This window comes from Glycine soja, chromosome 6 (genome assembly GCF_004193775.1).
Source record: "Glycine soja cultivar W05 chromosome 6, ASM419377v2, whole genome shotgun sequence".
Taxonomy (NCBI): Eukaryota; Viridiplantae; Streptophyta; class Magnoliopsida; order Fabales; family Fabaceae; genus Glycine; species Glycine soja.
Genome location: NC_041007.1, coordinates 11,373,984 through 11,400,478, shown reverse-complemented (window position 1 = coordinate 11,400,478; position 26,495 = coordinate 11,373,984). Strand labels below are relative to the sequence as shown.

At 32.8% G+C, this 26,495-nt stretch overlaps 4 protein-coding genes across 6 annotated transcripts; 2 read left to right on the top strand and 2 right to left on the bottom strand.

Annotated features, from left to right (window-relative positions):
* The first annotated feature begins 864 nt into the window (after nt 1-864).
* Nucleotides 865-1,887, top strand: LOC114415645 (60S ribosomal protein L9-like). Its single transcript, XM_028380436.1, has 3 exons — nt 865-1,300; nt 1,422-1,544; nt 1,644-1,887. Exons 1-3 carry the CDS (start codon nt 929-931, stop codon nt 1,725-1,727), a joined length of 579 nt encoding a protein of 192 aa, XP_028236237.1. The 5' UTR covers nt 865-928; the 3' UTR covers nt 1,728-1,887.
* Nucleotides 1,888-8,910: 7,023 nt separating this feature from the next.
* LOC114415644 (stomatin-like protein 2, mitochondrial) lies at nt 8,911-12,986 on the bottom strand. Its single transcript, XM_028380435.1, has 9 exons — nt 12,742-12,986; nt 12,411-12,657; nt 11,928-12,077; nt 11,088-11,145; nt 10,908-11,000; nt 10,630-10,728; nt 10,156-10,247; nt 9,538-9,597; nt 8,911-9,439 (listed from the first exon to the last, which is right to left on the bottom strand). The coding sequence occupies exons 1-9, from the start codon at nt 12,885-12,887 to the stop codon at nt 9,170-9,172; spliced, it is 1,215 nt and encodes a 404-aa protein (XP_028236236.1). The 5' UTR covers nt 12,888-12,986; the 3' UTR covers nt 8,911-9,169.
* Nucleotides 12,987-16,312: 3,326 nt separating this feature from the next.
* LOC114415643 (60S ribosomal protein L9-like) lies at nt 16,313-17,375 on the bottom strand. Its single transcript, XM_028380434.1, has 3 exons — nt 16,941-17,375; nt 16,699-16,821; nt 16,313-16,599 (listed from the first exon to the last, which is right to left on the bottom strand). Exons 1-3 carry the CDS (start codon nt 17,298-17,300, stop codon nt 16,516-16,518), a joined length of 567 nt encoding a protein of 188 aa, XP_028236235.1. The 5' UTR covers nt 17,301-17,375; the 3' UTR covers nt 16,313-16,515.
* A 1,289-nt stretch (nt 17,376-18,664) lies between these two features.
* On the top strand, nt 18,665-24,637 carry LOC114415642 (WAT1-related protein At5g64700-like). 3 transcript variants are annotated; one of them, XM_028380432.1, is made up of 7 exons: nt 18,665-19,156; nt 19,318-19,380; nt 21,951-22,067; nt 22,180-22,411; nt 22,829-22,990; nt 23,671-23,822; nt 24,132-24,637. In XM_028380432.1, exons 1-7 carry the CDS (start codon nt 18,963-18,965, stop codon nt 24,217-24,219), a joined length of 1,008 nt encoding a protein of 335 aa, XP_028236233.1. In that variant the 5' UTR covers nt 18,665-18,962; the 3' UTR covers nt 24,220-24,637. The 3 variants fall into 3 exon arrangements, with proteins under 3 accessions (XP_028236233.1, XP_028236231.1, XP_028236232.1); XM_028380430.1 differs by having other exon boundaries at nt 18,667-19,156; nt 24,103-24,637; XM_028380431.1 differs by having other exon boundaries at nt 18,669-19,156; nt 22,832-22,990; nt 24,103-24,637.
* Nucleotides 24,638-26,495: the final 1,858 nt, after the last annotated feature.

Below are 26,495 nucleotides of genomic sequence, written 5' to 3'. Positions count from 1 at the left end.
CAGAGGGTACACCAGCAAAACAAAAATACATTACGTAATTGCATAACATTATTGGGTCCTGAAAGACTGGTGAACCTAGCCCGATTCCTTATGTTCTGTGGTGTATTAATATGAGCTCAAAATACATGAAATCGAACCAGGGTTTTGTGAGGAGGCACCTTCGCATAGGGCATTAGGGGTGTCAGAGAGAGAGACGCAAAATGAAGACCTAAACTTTTCAAAAGAGATCAGCAGCTTACTCTATACAGTCAAATTTTTATGTAAAGTAAGATGCAAATCCGATAGATAGCAGCCTGAGGCCATAATGCACCTATAATTAATTCCAATCAGCTGCAAATTATTTTGTAGGATGCAACTGATTCCTTCAGATGAACTGAGTAATAGAACAAGAATTTTCAAGAAAAAAAAAAATCAAAGAAAATACAAGAGTGCATGTAGATGCAACCAAGTAAAATAATAAATGATAAAAGAAAAGTATTTATTGGTTAAAGACCACATATAATTTATCTCGTTTACTGTGAATACCGCTGGCTCATAAATGTTTTGCAGATGAATTGTTGTTTAATAGATAATTTTCTTTAGTTAAATCATTTTCTTTTTTTATTCACATTTTGGTATCCACTTTTTTTTTTTTAATTCTGGATATTTATAATGTTTCATTTTGAGATTTGGCTCATCTTTTGATTAGATTAATTTCTGACAAAATTTGAAAACTTAGTTTATCTTTTTGTTTACGTCACACCGAGACCCAACACACGGGCCAAGAAAGCAGCGAGACCCAAGTGTAAGATGGGCCTAGCCCAAACCCTGTTTATGTGATGTATGAAGTTCAATATAAGCTCCAAGCGAATTAGGGTTTTGTGTTTCTGCAGCAGTTGGGAGGAGGCACTGTGGCAGAAGTCCTAGGAGTGTAAAACAGAGACGCAAAATGAAGACGATTCTATCGTCCGAGACCATGAATATTCCCGACGGCGTGAGCATCAAGGTTCACGCTAAGGTTATCGAGGTTGAGGGCCCTCGTGGAAAACTCGTGCGAGACTTCCACCATCTGAACTTGGACTTCCAACTTATTACCGACGATGGCGGTAAAAGGAAGCTCAAGATTGATTCTTGGTTTGGTTCTCGTAAAACCTCCGCCGCCATCCGCACCGCCCTCAGCCACGTTGAGAATTTGATCACCGGCGTCACCAAGGGATACCGATACAAAATGAGATTCGTGTACGCTCATTTTCCTATCAACGCTAGCATTGGCAACAACAGCAAGTCCATCGAGATCAGAAATTTCCTCGGCGAGAAGAAGGTGCTCAACACTGTTGTTTTTTGTTTTCAGTTTTTTTATTTAGTTTCTGTGTCATGTGTTATCAGGAATAAATTGTGGTGTTAGGTTAAGTGATTTATTTGGTTATTACGTTTATGATTAGGTGAGGAAAGTGGACATGCTTGAGGGCGTGTCGGTTGTTAGATCTGAAAAGGTCAAAGATGAATTGGTCTTGGATGGAAACGACATTGAACTTGTTTCTAGGTCATGTGCTCTCATTAACCAGGTACCCTCTTTCTCTATGCACATGTTCCCCTTTAAACTTTTCTCAATTTTGCTATTGTTTTAGGCTTTAACTAATTGTTTGTTTGCTTGTTTGCTACAGAAATGTCATGTTAAGAACAAGGATATCCGGAAGTTTCTTGATGGTATTTATGTCAGCGAGAAGGGAACAATATTGGAAGAGTAGAGGATGAAAACATTTGTATTGGTTTTTGGTTTGGAGACCCTTTTTTGGTAACTTGTCAAACTTTTCCTTTTGGGATTATTTTTTGTTAATTTTTTATTTCTATATATGCTTTGGTATTGAATATTCTCTGGAATTAGTAATCTTTCATGCATTTCTATCTCTTCTCGACTTCTTTGAAAATTGGTATTCTGCTTATGTGATGCCATGCGATGAGTGGTTGTTAACTCAGTTGGTGATTGATTGAATTAATTAGTGATCAAAATAGTGGAGGCAATGATTAATCCTAGGACTTGATTCAATGTGGTTAGTATGCAGTCACAATTGAAAATTCAATTGTATATTGCGAGCTTGAGATGATAAACTGGGTCTTTCATATACATTTTTTTTAAAATTTCCGCGCTAGGTGATGTATACGAGAAATTCCCACTGTATTATGTCCCTTTTAGCTTGAGTCAAACCCAATTTGCCCGTACTACAAGTAGTGTTATAGCATATCCACCATTTGTAGTAGCATGCAATTTTTTTCTCAACCGTCTACCCTCCACACTGCAATTTCTAGTAGTTGGTTCAGCTTCTGGCAATCCAATAAATGCGACGAAGCACACCTGTTTTCTCCCTGATTTTTGCTCTGACCACTGTCCCACCCCTGTATATCCATATAAATCAAGCTGGTGTTGATTCATTTACTCTTCCCAGATTGTTTGTTAGATGCACAAAATCTCAAGTCTCAACTTCATTTTAAACTACAATTTCTTTTCAGTTTATTAATTCCATTACGTCTAAAATGTATGTGGTCGTAATATGACCTTTGCCTTGATAATTTTCCTTGATTTATGAACTAGTGGAGATGGAAGGCCAGGGAAGGGAGGGAGGCTGCCATACCCAACTAAGCCCTGTTGCCTTTGGGGTCTAATTTTTATAAAGCTGTGGCAATAAAACATGACCCAATAATCCAAATTTACATGACAATCTCTCAGGTGTTTCTGATGTTTAGTGTCTCCACATGTGTTTTTGTGAACGTGGAATGCTTATTTTTTAGTTAGATCCATGAAACTTATAGGAACTTTACTTCCACCTGTCTTATTCAAGAATTATACAACGATCGATAACAAATAATAAGTCTTTTGAATTACCTTAAATATGTTTTTATATGGGACGTTGAAGTTGTAATAAGATGCTATATTTGCAAGAAATGTTGTGAGTTCATTAGCTTTGGCAAAAGAAGGTTTAAATAAGTTTTTATTCCATCAAAGAAATATCATGGTCTTGTATTTTAGTTTTATAATAATATAAGAAAAAAATTCTTGTGCAGTTTTATAGCAAAGCAATTGAAATAACAACTCTTATATAAGCAATTGTTCTTAACACTTCTTCAAAATTGTGAAACAATTGAACTCATTAAGATCATAAAAATTGTACCCTTTGAGAGAAAACTTGAAGTTTTTAAATCTTTGCAAGACTTCCCAAAAATAAGTTTAGCAACTCCATTATGATTTTGGTGAAATTCCCATAACCAATAACATTGTTAGAGTTGTGAAAAATGAACCCATTTTATTGATTGGGGAAAGAAGCTAATAAAGTTGTAAAACAGAATTAGTCTATTAACATAACTAAACTAACTGCATAATTAATTGATAGCTAATCTAACTACAATAATAATCAATAAATGAGCTGTACAATAAAAATATTGGTTTATTTTAACAGTCCCCCTCAAGTTGGATCATGGATGTCAACCATATTCACCTTGGAAAGAAGAGTAGAAAAGCTAGGAAATGGGAGAGCCTTGGTGTGAATATCAGCCAATTGATCCTTGGAGGCAATAAGCATGAGATGAATGATTCCATTTTGTACTGATTAAGTAACAATCAAAAGTTGGATTTTGGACAATTTTGATGACGAATTGATTGTCACAATATAAGTGAATCGAGAGAGATGCAATATGATGTAAATCAGTAAGAAGGTACTACAGTCATTGAACTTTACATGCAGTATTTGTGAGTGTTTTATACCCAGCTTCACTTGAACTTCTTGAAACTGTAGGCTGCTTCTTGGACTTCCATGAAATCAAAGAAGGACCAAGAAATACACAATAACCAGTTATAGATTTTTTGGTATCTGGACAAGTTGCCCAATTCGAATCACTGAAGGTCGTGAGCTTAAGATCATTAGTGGAAGAGAAGAAAAGACCTTTCACTGGACAGTCCTTGACATACCTAAGTATATGAAGTGCTGCATCATAATGACTTTGATGAGGAGAAGCAAGGTATTGGCTGAGTTTATACACAGAAAAACACAGATCTGGCCGAGTATTTGTAAGTTAGATAAGCCTCCCAATGAGTCTCCTATAGCTTGTTGGATCGGGCAACAGAGTATCAACAGAAATCTCAGGCTTAAAATTAGACATCATGGGAATCGAGGCTGGTTTGCAACCCAAAAGACCAGCATCATCCAACAATTCAAGTGCATATTTTTTTTGAGACAACACTATGTCTGATTTTGACCGAGCAATCTCCATGCCTAAAAAGAATTTAAGAGATCTGAGGTCCTTAATTTTGAATTGCTAATCTAGAAAGGCTTTAACGGCCACAATTTCATCCAAATTGTTCCCAGTCAAGACTATGTCATCCACATAATCAACTTGTCTTGGGTCTTAACAAACATAGAATGATCAGAGGAAGACTAGTGGTACCCCCCAAACAGCAGTGCAACAGTAAGTTTGACATTCCACTGCCTGCTTGCTTGCTTCAAACCGTAAAGAGACTTTTGAAGCTTGCACACTAAACCTTCTTTAGGAGTTTGAAAACCAGGTGGCACCATCATGTAAACATCTTCAATTAGATCACCATGTAAAAATGTGTTATTTACTTCGAGTTGATGTAAAAACCAATTTTTAGCTGTTGCTAAGGCAAGAACTAGTCGAACCATGGTAAGTTTAACAACTGGAGAAAAAGTCTCACTGTAATCAACACCTTGAAGTTGTGTATATCCCTTGGCAACCAAATGAGCCTTATACCTCTCTATACTTCCATCTGCTTTCCTCTTGATCTTATAAACCCATTTAAAACCAATAGGCTTTTTACCAAAAGGCAAGGCAATAAAAGTCTAGGTTCTGTTACTCTCCAAGGCATAGGGACAGTGGACAAAGAAAGTAAATATGCAGTGTGAGGAGAAGATAAATGAGTAAAAGAGGTAAAATCTGTCATGGGATAAGGTGTACCTGAATGATGATGTGCACTGCCCAAGGAATTGAGTACATTATATTTGTATTCAGTCAAGTATTTAGGAGTAGTTTTGATTCTAGTAGAAAATCTGGTTGGGACAGGGGCTGCATTAGCTGTAGGAAAAATAGAATCTACAGGGACTGCAGTTGAAGCTGCAGAATCAGCAAGCAATAAGGCTGAAACAGGAGAAGAAGGGGCTGATATAGAGTGATCATCAATGGAGGATGATACAACAATGGGTGCCTCTATACCAAAAGAGTTAGACTCGGTTAAGGAAATGCAAGAGACTGGAGCAGAATTGACAAGATCAGAATTGATGTCAACAACAGGTAGATTGAGCGGGAAAACAGAATCAACAGAGAAAGAAGATGTATTGTCATGATAAGGAAAAATAGTCTCATAGAAAATAACATGTCTAGACACAAATATTTCTCTAGTATGCAAATCAAAAAGTAAGAAGCCCTTGGTACCAAAGGAATGACCAAGGTATATGCATTTCTTGGCTCTAGGCTGAAACTTAGTCCTATGGGCTTGAAGAGTGGAAGCAAAGCAAAGAGTATCAAAAACTCTAAGATTACTCATATCAGGATGAGCATGGTAAATATGAAAATGAGGAGAGTGATTGTTTAAGAGTGGTGTGGGCAGCATGTTAATGATATGGACAACATGTGTTACGGAAAAGGACCAAAAACATATAGGTAGGTGAGATTGAAACATGAGAGATCTAGCAATATTAAGAATGTGTTGATGCTTTCTCTCAACTGCACCATTTTGTTGAGGAGTTTCAACACATGATGTGTGATGAATGATGCCTTTAGATTGGAAAAATGAAGGCATGGCAAACTCAAGACCATTATCACTCCTAATGATTTCAATTACTTTATGAAATTGAGTTTCAACTAAAGCAATAAAATCAATAAGATGTTGTCTAGTTTTAGCTTTAGTCTTCATGAGTTTAAGCCAAGTGTACTTAGATTTCTCATCAACTAAGGTAAGAAAGTATTTGTGACCTTGAATGGAAGGAGTGGGATAAGGCCCCCAAAATGTCAACATGTATTAAATCAAATGTAGACTCAATTAATGTTGTGCTGGAATTAAAAGATAAATGCTTTTGTTTGGACAAGTGACAAGTATCACATGGTTTATTGATATATGTGGGAATATTACAATGGAATTGCTGCAAAATTTTGTAACAAGGATGAGAAGGGTGACCTAATCTATAATGCCACACATCATGAGTGGAAATATGACTAGTAGTGGTGTTTACATTGTGTAATTGAGAAACTGCCTGACAATTAAAATGCTCAGGAAGAATCAAATAGTAAAGACCTCTGAATTCCTTAGCTGTACCAATCATCTTCAGACATGTATTCATCTGCAAAAGACACATATTATGGGTGAAGACAGCTCTACAATCAAGGGCTTTGGTGAGTTGGTCAATGAAATGATATTCATAGAAAAATGTTCAACATAAAGAACATTGTGCAACATCAAAGAATTGATTAGAATAATGGTGCCCTTATATAAAGCCACAACAACTTTTCCATTTGGCAAAGAGACAAGAACTGGTTTAATGAATTGAAAAGAGGAAAACCAGTGTAGTGAACATGTAAAGTGATCTGTAGCACCAGAATCTAAAAGCCAAGGGGTTGTACCTGAAGATGGTTGAACAAATATATTGTGAGAGCTGACCAAATTTGTTGAGCTCACAACAGTGGCAGTAGGCTTAGCATTAGGAAGCAGAGCAATCAAATTAGCGAGTTGATCTTTGGAGAGACCAGAAAATGCCTTAGAAATAGCAGATGAATTCAGTTCTTCAGAAGAGGAAGCGAAAGCAAAAATTTGATTAACAGATGCCTTCTTGGACTTCCAACCAGGAGGATAACCATGCTTTGCAAAGCAAGTATCAACTGTATGATTGTTTTTGCCACAATGTGTACAATGGCGAGATTGGCCTTGTTTAGAGTATCCTCTGCCACGACCTGGAGAGGCAGTAGTAAATGAAGGTGCAGGCTGCACAACTAACACAACAGTAGGAGTGGGAAGAATAAAACCTTGTCAAGAGAAGGCAAGGGATCAAGCATAAGGATTTGAGACCTAGCCTGGTTGTAAAGATCATTGAGGACTTGAAGGAAACACAAGACACTATCAATGTCTCGATATTTCTGCTTAGCCACAACTGATTTGCATGAACTAGTGGGTAAAGAATCACATGAAGGTATCGGCCTGAAATTGCAAAGTTCGTCCTAGAGAATCTTGACCTTAGTGACGCAATTTGTGATTGAGAGATCACCTTGCTTCAAAGAATAAAGATCAGAATGTAATTGAAGAATTCGAATGTAATTGCCTTGAGAAAACCAATTGAAGAATTCGAATGTAATTGCCTTGAGAAAACCAATTGCGCAGTGCATTCCACACATAGGAGGCTTGAGTGAGCCAAATGACGCTGGTTGCAATTTTTGGTGTCATTGAATGATTGATCCAAAATCGAATCAAGTTGTTGCATAAGCAAAATTAGGATCGGAATCACTAGGTTTATGAATTCTATCGTCAATAAACCCTAATTTGTTCTTCATTTCGAACACCTTGCTCATCGTTTGCGCCCAGTCGTGGTAATTCGATCCATCAAGCACTGCTGTAACAATCTTGTTCAAAGGATTTTCATTAGAGTGTATGAAATAGGGATTGGAGAAATCTTGAACATATGAAATGGTGGAAGTCACCGCGGTTGAAGGAGTAGAAGATGCGGAAGCAGAAGAAGCCATTGAAAGATTGCAATCAAAGAGTTGTAGAGATCACAAACGAAGAATTGCAAGAAAAACTCAAAGAATCAATGACGCAAGATGAAAAGAAAGACATGCAGAACACAAAAATCGTGAATTGCAGGAAAGAGAGAATTCATTAGAGAGAGCAATGAACAATTGATACCACGTTAGATTTGTGAAAAATGAACCCATTTTATTGATTGGAGAATAATTTCCTATTTATACAAGAACTGTTATATTGGCTAAGAAACTAATAAAAATGTAAAATAGAATTAGTCTATTAACAGATGCAGAGCTAGTTGTAACTAACTAAGCTATCTGCATACTTAATTGACAGCTAATCTAACTACAATAATAATCAATAAATGAGCTGTACAATAAAAATATTGGTTTATTGTAACAAACAGTTTGAATTATTTAAATGAATTCAACCAAGTTCTAATTAGAATAATTTTGAAATATACAACTTGAGAAATGAAAGTGAAATGATTGATTACTAAAGAGCAATTCTAGCATCATCACAGTACCTATTTTGTAGGATCATTCATAAACTCAAGATACGTTAGAATGACAGGACGATTGAAAAAGGACAACATACTTGCTAGAATAATATCTTGACCTTTTATCAATTATCCTAATATCCACGTTATACAATAACTGTTCCGCTATAAATAACATTCTAATTCTAATTGTAATGCATTTTGTCTGGAAAAACGTTATTCTTGCATGTCTTAAGCTCAACTATTTGGACAATGGACATTCCATTACAAACGGAATATCAAATTATTTAAAATAAATATGATCAGTAACTCCACTGAAAATTAAACAAAATCTTAATCAGCAGTCATAATTAACATGAAAATGTATTATAACCTCCCACTTTATAGCATTTGAATTTTCTAGAGTATCATCGTAACATTGGAAAGCATCCATGTCCAATGAAATTGAATTTAGTTTTCTTAAACAAAATCTCAAATTGAATGAAAAAAATATAATTAGAATAAAAATTTTCATTAAAAGTAATCAATCAAATGCTAACAGTGCTCTTAAGAAATTATAAATATTTTTTTATCAAAATTATTAATACACGCCCACCAGGATTTCTAATACATTCTTAATGTTATTGAAGACTACTAGATAACATGACCCTTAAAATTTCATCTAAATTCAAGCGATGTCAGAGGAGAATGCTAGTAATGAGAGGAGAATAGCTCTTTTCTTTTCATTATTTCCTCCCCAAATTTGTCAGTTGGGAAGAAAGAGATAAAAAAAAATTGTAAATTACGTGTATCCTGTGATCAATGCCACAACAACCAGCAATGCAAGTCCAACCAGACTCTTCCGTTTTCTTCTTTCTAAAGTCCAAACTCAATTTTCACAGCAACATTCGTAAATAAAAAATAAAAAAAAAAACAAATGAATTCATCAAAATGACAAAGTTTTATAAAATGAAAGATTATTCCCGCTTTGGTGGGCTCTGAAGTGAAAATCCAGATTTTCCACGATAATCCGGGATTCCACTAGTTACAGTAGCAGTCGTCAAGCTCTCGCCTTTAACCTCACTAGATAAATCATTTCCTTCTAATTGTCCTGCTATTGAAGGGGGTGCAGTTCCACTATGCTTATCATTGGAAGGATTACCAAGCAGGCTTTTATACATAGTAAGAGCTTGGGCCATCATGTTAGCAGGATTGGATGCAGAGCTAGGAAGCAACATTGTTGTGCCCTGAGGAAAAAGTAAAGATAAAATCAAAACAATTTTCGAACCAAACAAATTATGAAATGCAGGAAATTGAATATCAATCAGCTTATGGGATATATTGCCTGCTTGGCTATGTTACTGAAAGCTTGAATATATTGCTCTGCAATCCTTAAACTTGCTGCCTGCAAATCAAATGATAATATTAATCCCTTTCCTAGTTATTCCAAGGGACTCAATAAGGTTAAAATAAAGGTGGCAGTTAAGAGGCAATTATATACAACAGATTCACTACATGATTTTTTTCCCCAGCTTCAGCGATAACACCAACATCAACATAATAAACAGTCAACCGATTCTTTAGATGGTCACATACTTGAATGTCTTCAAGAAATCAAACATCAAACAATAAACAGTCAACTGATCCTGTATTAAAACTGTGACTGGGATAATCAGTAATGTGGTTTACATTCAGAAGTCACTCACACGTGCAGTCTATATATCTGGAATGGCAATCCAAAAATAAATAAAAAATGCTGAGCATCATTGATATGCAAACAATAATTCATCTAACCATAAGGGATTTGCATTATACACTTTTTCGACCAACACAAACTAAGAATCTACATCAAGATCTAGAAAATTACAAAAGTGACGAGTAAAAGAATTATAATAAATGCAACATATAAATCACGGCCAGTACAAGTTGTGATATATGGAATATCAAAATTTTGAAGACTCACCTCTGGTCCTCCACTTTCTTTTAGGGATTTTGACACAACAGCTAGTCCCTCAGCTGTTGCTTTTGCTTTAGCAAGGATGGCTTCAGCCTCACCTGAAGAAGAATCATGTTAATGATGACTTGTGAGGTTTTAAAGATATCAAATCAACTGACTGAAATTGATAGATGAAGCAAAAATAAATAAGTCATGCCAAATTGAACAGCACATTAATGGTGGCATGCTATAAAGAACACAAATCAGTTACTCATATAAGACTATGGTCTAATCCACAATTTGTTACCATCTTGTCACACAAAAGATCATTCCTCTCAAAAAGAGAATTCACCAATGAAATACCCTTGATACAAACAACAGTTTAAAATCATATAAAGGGATTTCACATCAAGCTCAGCAGACATCAAAGCTTATCTTAAAAAATTAATATTGCAACACAACTGGTGGAAGTTGGAACTAATTTATCATGATGTAATTAACCTTGAGCTCTGTTAACTTGATCCATCCTTGCGGCTTCTGATGCTAAGATAACTGAACTCTTCTTTCCATCAGCAATGTTTATGTGAGCCTGTCTTTCTCCTGTTTAACACCACAGGTGATCAGTACCAGTAAACATAGAAGCTACAGGTAGAAGTTGGGTGAGGAATAGGATGCTTTTCGGTTGAATGTCATGGGTACTAAAAATAATTTAATGATGAAAAATAGTGCAAAATAAGATAAATTGAGCATATGAAGGATGGGAATATCAAATTGATAACCTTCAGACTCAAGAATTTGAGCTCTCTTTTTTCTTTCTGCTTCTGCTTGCATCTCCATAGCTGCTCTCACTCCACGTGGAGGAGAGATATCCCCTACAGAAGGACAACCACAAAAGGAATTACACAGAAACTGTCAACTAAAAAATATAGAAAAAGTATTTATGCATTGCCAAAACATACTTATTTCATATCGAAGGCACTCTAGACCCCAACTTTTTGCAGCCATATTAATGGACTCCTGCAATAATTTTGTCACACAATTAACCATTATATGGCTAAAACAGGAGTAACTGTCTTTTTTTAAGGATACATCAGAAAGAGAACACAAGACTGACTCCTATGGAAGGGCAACCCCATAGCAACAAGCTGGCTTAGAAACCATGTTATTGTATATTATACCAAACTTTCTAAATAAATCTAACATATGAACCCGTTAGAAATGCTTCCCATGTTATCATAAGTTAAGGACTTATTACACAACATTGAACATGATTACAGTAGGAAAGAAAACTATCACACAACCAACAACTATGACAAAATTTTCATCTTTAACTATTGCCTGGTTTCTCTTTTTATTTCCTGTATATATAACTGGGTTGAAGCAGGACTGTGAATTTCTTTTTTTGTTTCTCACAGGTATACTCCTTCTAAGGCAACCGTGTTCAAGGCATAGCCAAATACTAAATGTGGGTAACTCTCCTCTCCTAGCGGATATTCAAACCTTAGTTTGTCACGTTGTGAGAGACTAGCCCCTTCTATTAGATCCAACCCCCATTGGTGCAGGACTATGAAATTATAGTTAAACAAATCATCATTTCGACAGTTTGCATAGCTCCATCCAAAGAGACATGTTTTATTATTTTTCAGAACTAATTTACATTCTGCTTTATACAAGACTTCCCACCAACAAGATTTTAAGTGCGACTTGAAATTAAAGTACCTAAGATGCTTCCTCAAGTAAGGAAAGGAGGAGCAAATGACTAACACAAACAAATTCAAAGAACTAATAGCTAAACTCACCACAATCTTTTCATTGAGCGTGTCCCTTTCCTCAAAAGTCTTGTCAAGAGTAATCTTACCAAGCTCGCTACGCATTGTCGTCTGTGCCAGCTGAATGACAGCATAAATGGGATTCTCCACCCCATACGATGCCAGCTTAGGATCCACAATCTGCACTCCCAAAACAAAAAATAATAATAATAATAAATAAAACATAGCCATATTTAGACAAAGTTCTTAATAAACACTTACAGGAGAGGAAAAAAAAGTTAAATGAATCAAACTGCTCCCATAAGCTAAATTAGCTTGCACATAAACTAAAATCAGCTATCAGAGAATCTAAATGAAAGAACTTCTGTAGCTTAAGCTCATACATAAGCTAATTTCAACTTAATTCATTTTTCTCCTACAAGTGCTTTTTAAGAAATTTATCCAAACAAGTCAACGCCACTAACCACTCAAATACAATATCGAATAGATAGACAGAAAGAAAGACAGTTCTACCTTGACATAAAGGACACCATCGATGATGATGGTGACATTGTCCTTGGTAATAGCACTCTGGTCGGGAATGCTAATAGCCTCTTCCTTGAGCGAATGCACATAAGCGATTCTATCAACGAAGGGAATCAGGAAATGGATTCCGGAGGGAAGAGTCTTGACGTACTTCCCGAATCGCTCAATCACAAACGCCTTCTTCTCCGGCACAATCCGAATCCCCCAATTCACCGGCGGAATAATCTCATATGTTCTACTCGACAACAAAAACTCTCAAAAACCAATTCAAAAAAAAAAAAGGAATCGTAATTTGTTGGCTGCGAAACCTAAAAGTAACCTTGAGCTGGGATCGCGACCGGTGCGGAGGTAACGGACGGAGGAGAAATGAGAGGGGATCGAAGGTGTGCGGGCAGTGAATGGCAAGGACTGCGTCAAACTACGCACTGCGTTTCTCGCTGCGTTTGTCTTCCAAATGGTCGCCATTTTCGTGCGTCGTTGCAATCTTTCACTATTTCTCTTCGTTAATTCTCTTCCTCAGTTGCTTTTAATAAAACCCTAGTAAAACCTCTTCCCTGTAATTTTACTCTCTATGGGGAAATAATTTTTCATTATACTTGTTTCTTTTCTTAAGATATAAAACTTGAAAAATACGTTAAAAATATCTCTTTTTCATTTTTTAAATGACTCTAACATTAGAGATTTCATTGAGCTGGAAGGATCTTACACCAATTGATTATTATATTTTATGGTAATAATTTAATTAATTAAAATATAAAAAATATAAGTAAAAGTAAGGATTCAATAAAAATTATGATTTTTTTTAAAAAATAAAATGATCAAATGTCTATATTTTAAAGTGAGAAAATTAAAATTATAGATGAAATAAAATAGAGATACCAAAATTGTATTTAAGCAATTTTTTTCTAAAATTTATTCTTTTATACTTAATTTAGCTATTACCTCACATATTATTATTTTTCTTTAAATCTTTATTATTTATGCCAAAAATTACTTCTGCTAACGTTATATGTTAAATCTTAATAATTTAATTATTTTTATTGAATATTTTTGCAATGTATGAGATGCTTACAACTTACGTTAGCAATTTATTCCTATGATATTTTTAGGTTTAAGAGTATTCATTGCTCCAAATAACTCATGAACCTGATGTAACTTGACCAAAACGTTTGGATTAAAATCATTTTTTTTGTTTGGGTAGAACTCAATTGAATTGGTTTAATTTTGATGTCCTTTGACGTGGATAATGAGTTTTTAATTTAAAATTTATCTATTTGATTACTCAACTTATTGATGTGATACTTTATTTTTTAATTATTATTTAATATTTTTATATATCATTTGCATTTTAAGACTATCTAAAACATTTTTAATCTTTTAAACACAATAAATCTAACTACCTAGCTTTAAATAGACCTTCATTTTTAACAGCTTAAGATTCTAGACAAGAGCAACATTTTTTTTTTCTCTTCTTCATCTTTTATCAAGTTTGAATGTTTGTCTTTTTTTATATATATATTATTCGTATCTAAGTGTGATAGTGTGACTAGTTCCCTTTTTCTGGGATTCATTGGAGCTTAACCCTCATAACTTGGGTTGAGGATTGCATTTGCGTAGACTTCGTTGAGGTTTGACTCGTGATTGTTGGACTACGCGACTTGTAGAAAAGATTGTCACGCTCCATGGGAAAAACATTCAATCACAAATCTATGTTCTTTTGCAAGGATCATTGATTGGAAATTTTTTGTCGCAGTTGTTTTTGGTTTGTGTTTCTCATCACTGCGTTTTACAATCCCACGTAAGAAGATTTAATAATTCCAACAAAATTGCTCTAATGCTAAAGTTCTTAAATTTAAATATGTATTTTTTTAATAAAATTCAAAATATTGCAAGCTATTTCATTCACGACAATAGGTTAAAAATAAAAAATACATAAAATGAGGCAAACATGAGAATTTGAATAACTTTATATATATATATATATATATATATATATATATATATATATATATATATATATATATATATATATATATATATATATATATTTCCACGTCTGATATGTTGTAACTTTTTTTTTATTTCTTTATAAAATTATCACATAACAAATACTATCTGTGAAAAATATATTTAGTATCTTTTTTACGAATTATTGGAGCCAAGATGCATAAAATTATCAAAGTTGTGTGCATTTTTTTATAACTTAATTACTTATAAAAATAAAAATAAAAATAATATGTTATAAATTGATCATTAGATATTAATATTTGTAAATATATATATATGTTTTTTATATTTTTATCATTTATTAATATTTTTCAAAAAAACAACAGTAAGGATAAACCGAAAATTAATTCAATTCAAACAGCTTTAAATTCAATTGGATCATATATGAATTTTGAAGTAAATCAACGAGATGAAGGAAGAATTAAAAAAATCAAAGTTATTGAATCGAATGATTTTATTTTTTTTCAAAACTGTTCCAATCCAATGCATAAATCTATACTCCTACTAGTCGTAATGCATGCATATGTTAGTGTGACCTCAATTAGTGAAAAGGAAATGAATTATAGGGGCAACTATAATGGGAGTTGCTCTTCCACTGTGTACAAATCACATGTAAAGATGGCCTTTTAATATGGCCACAAGAAATGATGAACTGCATCCAATATCGTACCATAAGTCGTCATTCATGGTAAGTATGCCATAGAAGATTTCAACGATTGTTTTACAACTCTCAACTAGAAAGAACTCACCCTTGCTAGTTTTAGCTGAATGGAGCGAATAAATGGTTTTTGGCTAAGATATAGGCATTCCAAACCATGCTAACAGGACACTGGGACACAAAATCAGAAACACCGGCAGAGGCACCATTGTGGCAAGAACCCTGGCATTTCACGACTAGTTCATAAATCAACCATATATCTCTTTAAAAGTTTCCAATCTAAAAAGAAAATGGACATCTCGGATTTTTACGATCAACTTGTCCCATATTAATATCTATGCTACCTAGTCTTGTCATAACATCGGCCACCTTCATTCTTTTAACTAATTGAGAAAGCATTTACAAATTCATAAAACCTCACGGTCAATATTATGAAAGTAAGAAATTATCACACATGGAATTGTTCAACTGGTAAAAATTATAGTTTACAAGGAAGTTATCTGGGCATGATGCAAGAAACAAACAAGAGGGAATAACAAACCCCTTGATATTTGTATGGATAGAAGATTCATTAGGAATTTTGGAGACCATATTACTCGTTTGACAACATGGGAGAGTCAGGGAGCTATACTTCATGAACATAATTATGGTTGAAGCTGAAATCCGTGATAAGAGATACGAAAACTGTCACATTGGATGGACTACGAACTACCCCTGGATAAAACCATTACTGGGAATGTGAAGACCAAAACGATAAGAAAGCAGAGCCGATATAAGCATGTAGATTGATTGAGGACATTGGTGTCTTTATTTTAAGCTTAACTATTGCATAAATTGATTCTTCTGCATATGGTAAAAATGATATAACACTAGTGATGCAAGACAAAATCGCAGGTTGAACTCAAAACCGAAAGGAAAAAAAGATGGGAATTTCTAATACATTATATTGTGAGGAAATTAACAATAATCAGATTATCATATCTAAAGCATGCGCTATACAATGGTTATGAGGGAAAAACATCAACTTAATAATAATAATAATAAAATCAATTTGATTTCTTGTTTAGGTGAAAGACGCAATAATACAACTTCTAACATTTAAACGTATTCAGTTTTTTATCCTAACAAATTACTGCTGAGTCAACCACTCTCATCACAACACATAGATCACGTAAGCAAAAAATCTATGGCCAAAAAAGTTTAGAAGGGGCAACAATGCATCATATATTCCACACCAAAGCATATATAGAAATGCATGAAAGATTACTAATTCCAGAGAATATTCAACACCAAAGCATATATAGAAATAATTTTTTTTAAAAAAAATCCCAAAAGGAAAAGTTTGACAACACAAATTGTAAAATCATATCTCAACAAGTTAACAAAAAGGGTCTCCAAACCAAAAACCAACACAAATGTTTTCACCCTCTACTCTTCCAATATTGTTCCCTTCTCGCTGACATAAATACCATCAAGAAACTTCCGGATATCCTTGTTCTTAACATGACATTTCTGTAGCAAACAAGCAAACAAACAATTAGTTAAAGCCTAAAACAATAGCAAAATTGAGAAAAGTTTAAAGGGGAACATGTGCATAGAGAAAGAGGGTACCTGGTTAATGAGAGCACATGACCTAGAAACAAGTTCAATGTCGTTTCCATCCAAGACCAATTCATCTTTGACCTTTTCAGATCTAACAACCGACACGCCCTCAAGCATGTCTACTTTCCTCACCTAATCATAAACGTAATAACCAAATAAATCACTAAACCCAACACCACAATTTATTCCTAATAGCACGACACAGAAACTAAATAAAAAAATTGAAAACAAAAAACAACAGTGTTGAGCACCTTCTTCTCGCCGAGGAAATTTCTGATCTCGATGGACTTGCTGTTGTTGCCAATGCTAGCGTTGATAGGAAAATGAGCGTACACGAATCTCATTTTGTATCGGTATCCCTTGGTGACGCCGGTGATCAAATTCTCAACGTGGCTGAGGGCGGCGGAGGTTTTACGAGAACCAAACCAAGAATCAATCTTGAGCTTCCTTTTACCGCCATCGTCGGTAATAAGTTGGAAGTCCAAGTTCAGATGGTGGAAGTCTCGCACGAGTTTTCCACGAGGGCCCTCAACCTCGATAACCTTAGCGTGAACCTTGATGCTCACGCCGTCGGGAATATTCATGGTCTCGGACGATAGAATCGTCTTCATTTTGCGTCTCTGTTTTACACTCCTAAGACTTCTGCCACAGTGCCTCCTCCCAACTGCTGCAGAAACACAAAACCCTAATTCGCTTGGAGCTTATATTGAACTTCATACATCACATAAACAGGGTTTGGGCTAGGCCCATCTTACACTTGGGTCTCGCTGCTTTCTTGGCCCGTGTGTTGGGTCTCGGTGTGACGTAAACAAAAAGATAAACTAAGTTTTCAAATTTTGTCAGAAATTAATCTAATCAAAAGATGAGCCAAATCTCAAAATGAAACATTATAAATATCCAGAATTAAAAAAAAAAAGTGGATACCAAAATGTGAATAAAAAAAGAAAATGATCTAACTAAAGAAAATTATCTATTAAACAACAATTCATCTACAAAACATTTATGAGTCAACGGTATTCACAATGAACAAGATTAACTATAAGTGGTCTTTAATCAATCAATACTTTTCTTTTATCATTTATTATTTTACATGGTTGCATCTACATGCACTCTTGTATTTTCTTTGATTTTTTTTTATTGAAATTTTTTGTTCTATTACTCAGTTCATCTGAAGGAATCAGTTGCATCCTACAAAATAATTTGCAGCTGATTGGAATTAATTATAGGTGCATTATGGCCTCAGGCTGCTATCTATCGGATTTGCATCTTACTTTACATAAAAATTTGACTGTATAGAGTAAGCTGCTGATCTCTTTTGAAAAGTTTAGGATCGGGTAGCATTTGGTGGGATGTGATATTGTAAATGTTGGAGGTTGCAACATTATCATGTTGTTTGAATTTAAGTTTGAAGCACTCCTGTTGCTTTTTATAAAAGATTTTCATTGCTGATGGAACAAAACATAAATTATCTCTGAATCATCTCAAATTACCATTTTTATTAATCTTCTTAATTATTTGTCTACCCCTTTTAATCTATTTTCTTTTATATCTATACTTAAATTGAATTATAATAATTGTTTTAAAGAAATTATCAATAGTTAAAATTTACCTTATATCAAATCATATACATTCATATATTCAAAGATACCTATTTAATTACAATAATGTATATTCAAAATAATTCTTTATTAGAAATTTTAATTGTATAAAAACAAATCATTATTTTATACTAAATGTATAGACTAAAATAGTAATTTTGATGGAACAGAAATACGAACATCTAAAATAACATTATCTGAATTTTTTCCTATCAGTCCAAAATCCCTTTGAAAAACGTCCCTACTTAATAGTGCCCCCAAAATATAATGTATAACATGTGATGTGTGAAATATCCTTGAAAAATGTCCCTACTTAAATAATAATGCATATATATTGTATAACATGTGGCGAGAAACATGGTTGTCACTTGGCATCAAGAGTTTCCTAACCTTAATATATAGCTTACGCAACTAAAATGCATGACATCTGTTAGACTGTTACCATTCTCTGCCCTCCAAAATTTCCAAAGCTTTGCAACTTCTATTTATACTTGTTCTTTTTGTACCTTGTTTAGATTCTCTTTAGCTCATATTTTTCTTTCTTTGCCCCATGTGCTAATCAAAACAATACAAACCTCGATCAGTTCATGATTCGTGTACACAAAAGCCTTTTCCAACCACAGATTGATTCTTCTTCCTTTCTTTAGATAGGGACAATTCAAAGAGAGAGAGAGCATGAAAATTGTTAAGGAATGGTTCAAGTGGTCGCAGACTGTGCTTAGCATGCTTTTAGTGCAAGTTTTTGCAACCGGGATGCAGATTCTATCGAGGGTTATACTGGTTGAGGGCACTTTCATTTTTGCACTCATTGCATACCGTCATGCTGTTGCTGCTATTTGTGTTGCTCCTTTTGCTTTCTACTTTGAAAGGCAAGCTTTTCTTCCCTCGGATAGTTTCATGTAGAATACATATAGCTTATTGTTCAGCATGCATTTATAATTTATAAGCTTAATTTCTTCCTTATTTTCATCTCAATTTCCACTACCCTAGCTAGCTTGTTATTTTGATTGAATGATGTGTTGTGTTGCAGAGACGGCGCGAAGAAGTTGAGGTGGTCGATTTGGTTTTGGCTCTTCCTAAACGCCTTGGTGGGGTACGCATTGTTCATTTCATCTTTGAAACTATATTTATTAGCTCATTTTCTTAACTCATTAAACATAAATAATATTTGTTCCCACTTCCCAAGTAGCATTTTTGCTCAAATTTGAATTTGAGTTTCCTCGATCATCATACAGAAAAATTATTATATGATTCGGAATCGAAATTGTGAAGTGTTACCCACAACCTGCAAACTCAGTGAAACTTGATAATTCAATGCAAAGGAAAATAATAAACATATCTACGTGCATTATTTTTTTATCTACTTATTGTATCTACTATTTCCTCACTTTTTATATTTATTTTTTTTTAATTTTTCTCTTATTTCCATTCCAATCCACTTATCCCGTGGGGCAAATTAAGGGTCTGTTTGCTAAAATAGTAATAGTGTGGAAATTAAGAAGAGGAAAAACTAGAAAAAAAAAATGTTTAAAAGAAAGACTGTTTTTTATCAGATGAAATGTGAAGAATAGAAACAAAAAGTTGGTGAGTCCCACTAAAAATTATATTCGCACCTAACAAAAGAAAAAAATAGCTAAGTGAGAAATTAGACACAAGTCAAGAGAGACTAACATATTCAATTACTATCCAAACTAACCCTTTGCCCTGACATTTTTTGTTAGCATAATCGATTGTCTAGTGTCTGAAAATTATTTTTGCATCTCCAACGGTTATATATATATATATATATTAATGCTATAAATTATTTTTTTAAGTTTTATAAGAATTGCACAAATAATTGATTGTATCCTTCTCTTTTCTCTTTTCTTCTAAGTTTGTTTAATTTACTATATATAAAATGTTTTTTTTTATAGTAAATCAAACCAACTTAAAAGAAATTACCATGTTCATTATTTTTTTCTCAGCTCCACTTCTATTTTCTCAAGTAAAGAACTAATTTTTTTATCTTAATTATTTCATTTTTATTTATCTTTTCACATTAATCTCTTTCTTATTTTTATTTGCCTTTGTTTATTTTCTTTCTCTCAAATACTATAAATTTGTCTCTTGATAATTCATGATCACTGTTGCAACTTTTATACAGACATATCTTATCTTATATATATTACATACAGCAAATTGTCATTTTCACCTTTTATAGAAGAATTATTTGTTCTCTGAATGTGCCCCATTTATTTTGGAAGTTTATTTTGTGTTCGTACCAGCTCTAAATTCAAACGAAACATTGTGAAGAAAAACAAGACTGACTTTCATCTAATTTGTTAAATATGGATGACATGACAACCCACCCTTCATTTATCGATCGATGTCGAAGGATAGACGACACTAGGCAAGTACCTCCTAAATCTAGCTAGTAATAGTGCGAAAAAACTGATTTATGTGGTGACTAGCAAAATGACTATTACGCTTCCGACCCATCCCTCACGGGGATTACGAACTTGTGGTATGCTTTTATTGGTTAGGTTGTGATGAGAAGAAAACTTTAAGGAAATTAACCTTCATTTTAGCAATGATGAAAGCTACTTAGCTACAGATTTTCCAAATAAATATACAAATCAAGTTGCTTGCAGTGGCCACTTGGGCATGAGCAGCTTTCAGTTTCTCTAATCACTGTCATTACATATAATTCGGTTTTTTAATTTCCACACGTAACTAATGAAATTTAGTCTTAATTGCATAAGAAAAATCATGATATTAACTAACACCAAGTGACATAATTGACAGAAAATTATGCCCTTGGGGCATCTTAAAATAAAAGACTTACAAGAGTTTAAAATTACATTTTTAATAATATTTTATACTTTCTCATAATATCATATCATTTTTTCTACTAACATCAATAACTAGGGTGAGATTGTCTCAACTTAATTAAAGATTTTTAGTTGTATTTGATCAAGTAAACAAGAAAAATAATTGTTTTGTCATTTACAATGTAATCCTATTTAACTTGAATATATTTGAATAAGTTGGATTTTTTTCTTTTTCCTTTTAATTGTTCTTCTCCTTAAAAAGGAATAATAACTTTTTAAAAGATAAATTAAAATAACTTCTAAAAATAAGTTGCATGCATTAACCTCTATCTCCCTCTCATCCTCAACTAATCAACGTGGAATAATGAAGTAAATTTTTTAAGCTTCAATTACTAAATTATTCCTACTTTAATTTTAAAGGCCTTATTGTCAACTTTAGCTTTTCAATATTTTTTTAGTAAAAAAAAAAACAGATGGAATATTAAACATAGCCTAAACACCCTTCCCCACCGCTCCCAATAATTGTGAATTTAAAACATAGTCTATTTATCATACAATATATCGATCATTACATTACAAATATATATATATATATATATATATATATATATATATATATAAATTAGCAAATAACATTATATATAGTGGGTTGAAGTTTCATTTTAAATCATAGAGGGCTATACGTGTGAATTATGTGCAGTTTAAACTAAAATGTCCACACTTGTATAGTTGCATTATTCAACTTTCGAAATGCTTCCATACTCGATCAATTTTACTAGTGAAGTTCTAGGGTGGATTATATATATCAATCGGTTGCTTATAGTTAATATCTAACTATTGGATATGATTGCAGGATAACAATGGCCATGGGATTGTTCTATTATGGTCTGCGAGACACATCAGCTACCTACTCAGTGAATTTTCTCAGCTTGGTTCCTATTTTCACTTACATTATCTCTATTGTATGCAGGTATAATAGAAAAAAAAAACCTTGACTTAAACATAAACTAACTATATATATACCTTAATTATATATTAATATTAGCATTAACTAGCTACTGACTCGTATATATAAATGGCAGAATGGAGAGGTTGAGGTTTCAAACATGGACGAGTAAAGTGAAGACAATGGGGGCAGTTTTGTGTGTTGGGGGAGCATTAACAACTAGTCTATACAAGGGGAAGGAATTCTATATTGGTCAAAGTAGTCATCAGACTCACAGTACAGTTGAGGCATCAAAAACCAACATGCTTCGTGGCACTCTCTTTTTGCTTGGAAGCTGCTTGTCATACACAGCTTGGTTCATTGTGCAAGTATGCTTTCCATTCATTCCTCTTACTCACACTTCTAGTTTCCTCTAAATATTTATGTGCAAACCCATTTGCATTCCTCTTACTCATTTTAATTACACTTCTGGTATATATATGCAAACTCATTTTAATTTATAAGCTTGGAAGTGATTAACTAAATGAAAATTAAAGAAAATATTTAAAAGGATAGCCAATATTAAAATTTACTCATTTTGCAGGAGCAAGAAACAATGTTTTCAAGATTTAAAGAGATGAAAAAAAATATTATTTAAAGGGTCAAAACTAAAATATATTTATTATTGGAATAAAAATCACATTTAACTCTTGTAATATTTAGCTCTGTCATTCATGATTTAAATTTAGCCATAATTATTATTGATTGATTTTTATTTTTCTAAAATAACTAATTTTCAATCTTAGCAGGTTAAGTTGCTTGAAATATTTCCGTTCAAATATTGGGGAACAATGCTCACGTGCATTATAGCATCAATTCAAGCAACCATAGTAGGAATATGCTTAGATGGCAGAAAGGTTACTTGGAGTTTAAAGTGGAATCTACAACTAGTGACTATAATTTACTCGGTAAGATGTATTCAGTACCTTCAAATTGTTACTTTATAATACACCATGTGAAATAAATGAAGACATATTATGGTGTGATTGTTATACATATAATAAATTGATAACCAATGCTGCCTAAACAAATCCAAGCATTTGAGTGATATATAATTAACTAAGCTCTTTTGTGTCTAAGACTCACCTAGTACTTGAGTGCTAAAACTCTATTGTTAGGAAAAACAAAATGTGACTTGCCTAATTCTGATATCAAATTTGAGGTGTTTGACGTTTTTGCAAATATAAATTTAGATTAAGGCAATACCGTCTGAGTTTACTTATTCATCACGAATGTCTCTCTCTCAAACCACTTTATATTACATGTGTGTATATCCTTTTGCATTAATCATGGCAATATTGTTTGACTTGACATGCACAAACTTTAAGGTCTCTCATAAGCATGCGTAAAATTTAAAGATTTCCTTAAATTTTTGGTTTTTTATAGCATGCACTACATAATATCCTTGCAATTAACTGATAGATGGTGTGGAATAGCTTGAGGTCATTTATATTGGCTCTGTCCGACTATGTTAGTTATCAATATATGGAGGAACCTTAATTTTTGACAAAGGAATTAAAGGGATGAAGATGTCAAGTGTCAACTATTGTGATTCTGAATTATTAATGAACAAGACTTGTTTGTACAGGGAGCATTGGCTACCGCTGCTACATTTTGCTTAATTTATTGGGCAATTGCCATCAAAGGACCAACTTATCCCACGATGTTCAATCCATTGGCTCTTCTTTTTGTGGCAATATCAGAAGCTCTCTTACTGGGTGAACCAATCAGTCTTGGAATGTACGAATGAATGATTCTCCTTCTTGAACAACATATATAATGTCATTTAAAATTTTCTTTGAATTTCTTTTACCTTGAAATTACGGGGTTTGAGTGTTTGACCCAGTGATAATCAACAAACGACTTGTTAATTTCCACCTCACTAGCAAGGGGAACACCTTTAAAGCTACAACATATCGAGTTTTCTTAACTACCCCTTTGATAATCTAACCTAGTCATTTGGTCTCTATATTTTTGCATCTATGAAAATGGTTAATGAAAAATTGAAACTTATTTGCAGTTTGCTGGGCATGTTTTTGATCCTAATAGGATTGTACTCATTTTTGTGGGGCAAAGGGAAGGAGACGCAATGTATGCTTCAAGCATCTGGAGAAGTTTCAACAACTATGGCAGCTGAGTCTGCTGGAGTGCACTCCACAGCCACAGTGGTACCAAGTTTTTCACCTAGGCATGCAGTTCTTAGAGTTGAAAAGAATGACAGAAACTGAAAAGTAAAAATGAAATACTACTCCTGAAGGCAATAATTAGTTTTTATCTCAGAATTCTTGCCTTGATATTTAAGATTAAATGCTTCCATGAAACATATATTACCATTCTCAATGGATAGGTCACAGATGCAAAATCTTGATTAAGCAATTTTTGTAAAAAAAAAATAGGGTTATTGAAACAAATATTGTAAAATAGGAGCGAATATATATGATAGAGAATTGATGGCTTAATAAAAATATAGGATGCCTTCTTATTCTTCATCGTTATCATGTAATTGACTAATTGACTATTTCATCAGTTACGAAAAGTAGCTGGAAGATAATTCATTCCTTGATGCGATAGTGTGATACTGATCAAAAGATTACATGCTCAACAAAACTAGCAAACGAATTACTCCAGAAAAGGAAATACAATTGAAATAAAAAAAAATGTAAAAGAGTTGGAGTGATTAAATCTTAAATTCTATTTACTGGTAAGAGATGACAACTATGTCTATTGTGACTATCGACTAAACAACATTAATAAGTTTAGTGAGTTTTCATATAATAAAAAGTTCAGTGAGTTTTTATTTGCATAGAAATAGTAGGTTGAGCAGCTTTATTTTTAACATTTATTAAGATTCTAAATACCCAATATAATTATATATAAAGATCAAATATACTTTTTTATTCATATAAATAAGAAAATATTTGTTTTTAGTGTTTAATTAAGAAATAATTTATCCTCTTTTAATCCCTCATTTATGGAAATGTGTTATTTGTTATCCTTATTTAGATTTTTTTTAGGGGAATATATTATTAATAAACAAAATTCTCTTCTTTCTCTCTAATTCTCTATTTTCTCTATCTTTCTCGATTCTTTATATCAATCATATATATTTTATGTATCTTGTGATGGACAGCATAAGTTCGTAACAAATACATAAGCGACAAAAAATGTAAATTTCCTAGGAACAACCTTGCGATGTTCTTTCTTATCAATATGAATGTCTTATTTGGTCAGCTTTATAATACATTATTAAGTTAACATTTAAATGTGTTCTCTCCACAAATACTGACTACCTATTCAGCGAAGTTCGGTGTCGTCAAATACAAATAGTAAAATTTCTCTAGATTTCGACCAGAACGTGATCAAGAAACTAAGACCTAACAAGAAGCCAAGACTTTGACCGTTTAGAATGAAGTCTTGGTCTCGTATGAGTTTATTATGACCCTTTCCGTTTCGTAGGTTGAAATTGAAACTTAATTTCCTTACTTAATTAATACATATATATATATATATATATATATATATATATATATATATAACTTTAAAATTATAGTATTATATAGTAGTTCTTTATTTTTTTATCAGAAAGGGACTAAAAATATCACAATAATTTTTCATCATGCTGATTATTAAAACAATGCTTTAATTTTAATTAATGTATATAATAATCTTAAAATGTTTAAGGTAGTGTAGTTAAAATTCATCCTTAAAATGATTATTATTATTATTATTATTATTATTATTATTTATTTTATACATTCAATGTCGAATCCACAATTATATTATATCCATCATTTTATTTAGATTTAATTAATATTTTAATCCTTAAATTTTGAATGTGTATTTTTTTAATTCCTAAAATTTAAAATTATTTTCTTTAACTAAAAAATATTAAAAATTTGTTCTTTTTTAAAATTTTGACATAAATTTTATTTTTAGTCACTTAAATTTATATTTTAAATTTATCACAAAATATTAAAACTCTTGCCACAAACGGTTAAAAAAAGTCATAAGGTTATATCAGAGATTAAAATAATAGTTTATTAGAATTTAAAGATTTTTTAAAATTTCAAGAATTTAAAAATATATTTTTCAAATTCAATAAACTAAAATATTAATTAAACTTTTTATTTATTCACCAATGGTTGGTGAATAAAAAAAAAAGAAGACTGAAAAAAAAAAAAAAGACTTTAGTTTAGTTTGTCGATTGCACCAATGCAGCATGACCCCGCCGCCACTTTTTTTTTTAAGCCGACAAAACACATTTTATTGGGTCCTTATAGTTGGAGTAGGCCTTTATTGGGCTTGTGTAGTCTAAAACAAGGGAATGCTTTTCCTCAAGCGTTTTTCTTGTATACTCAACACCTTTTGAAGTTTTTCAAAATTATAATTTTTTTAAAAATGTTTCACAAATTA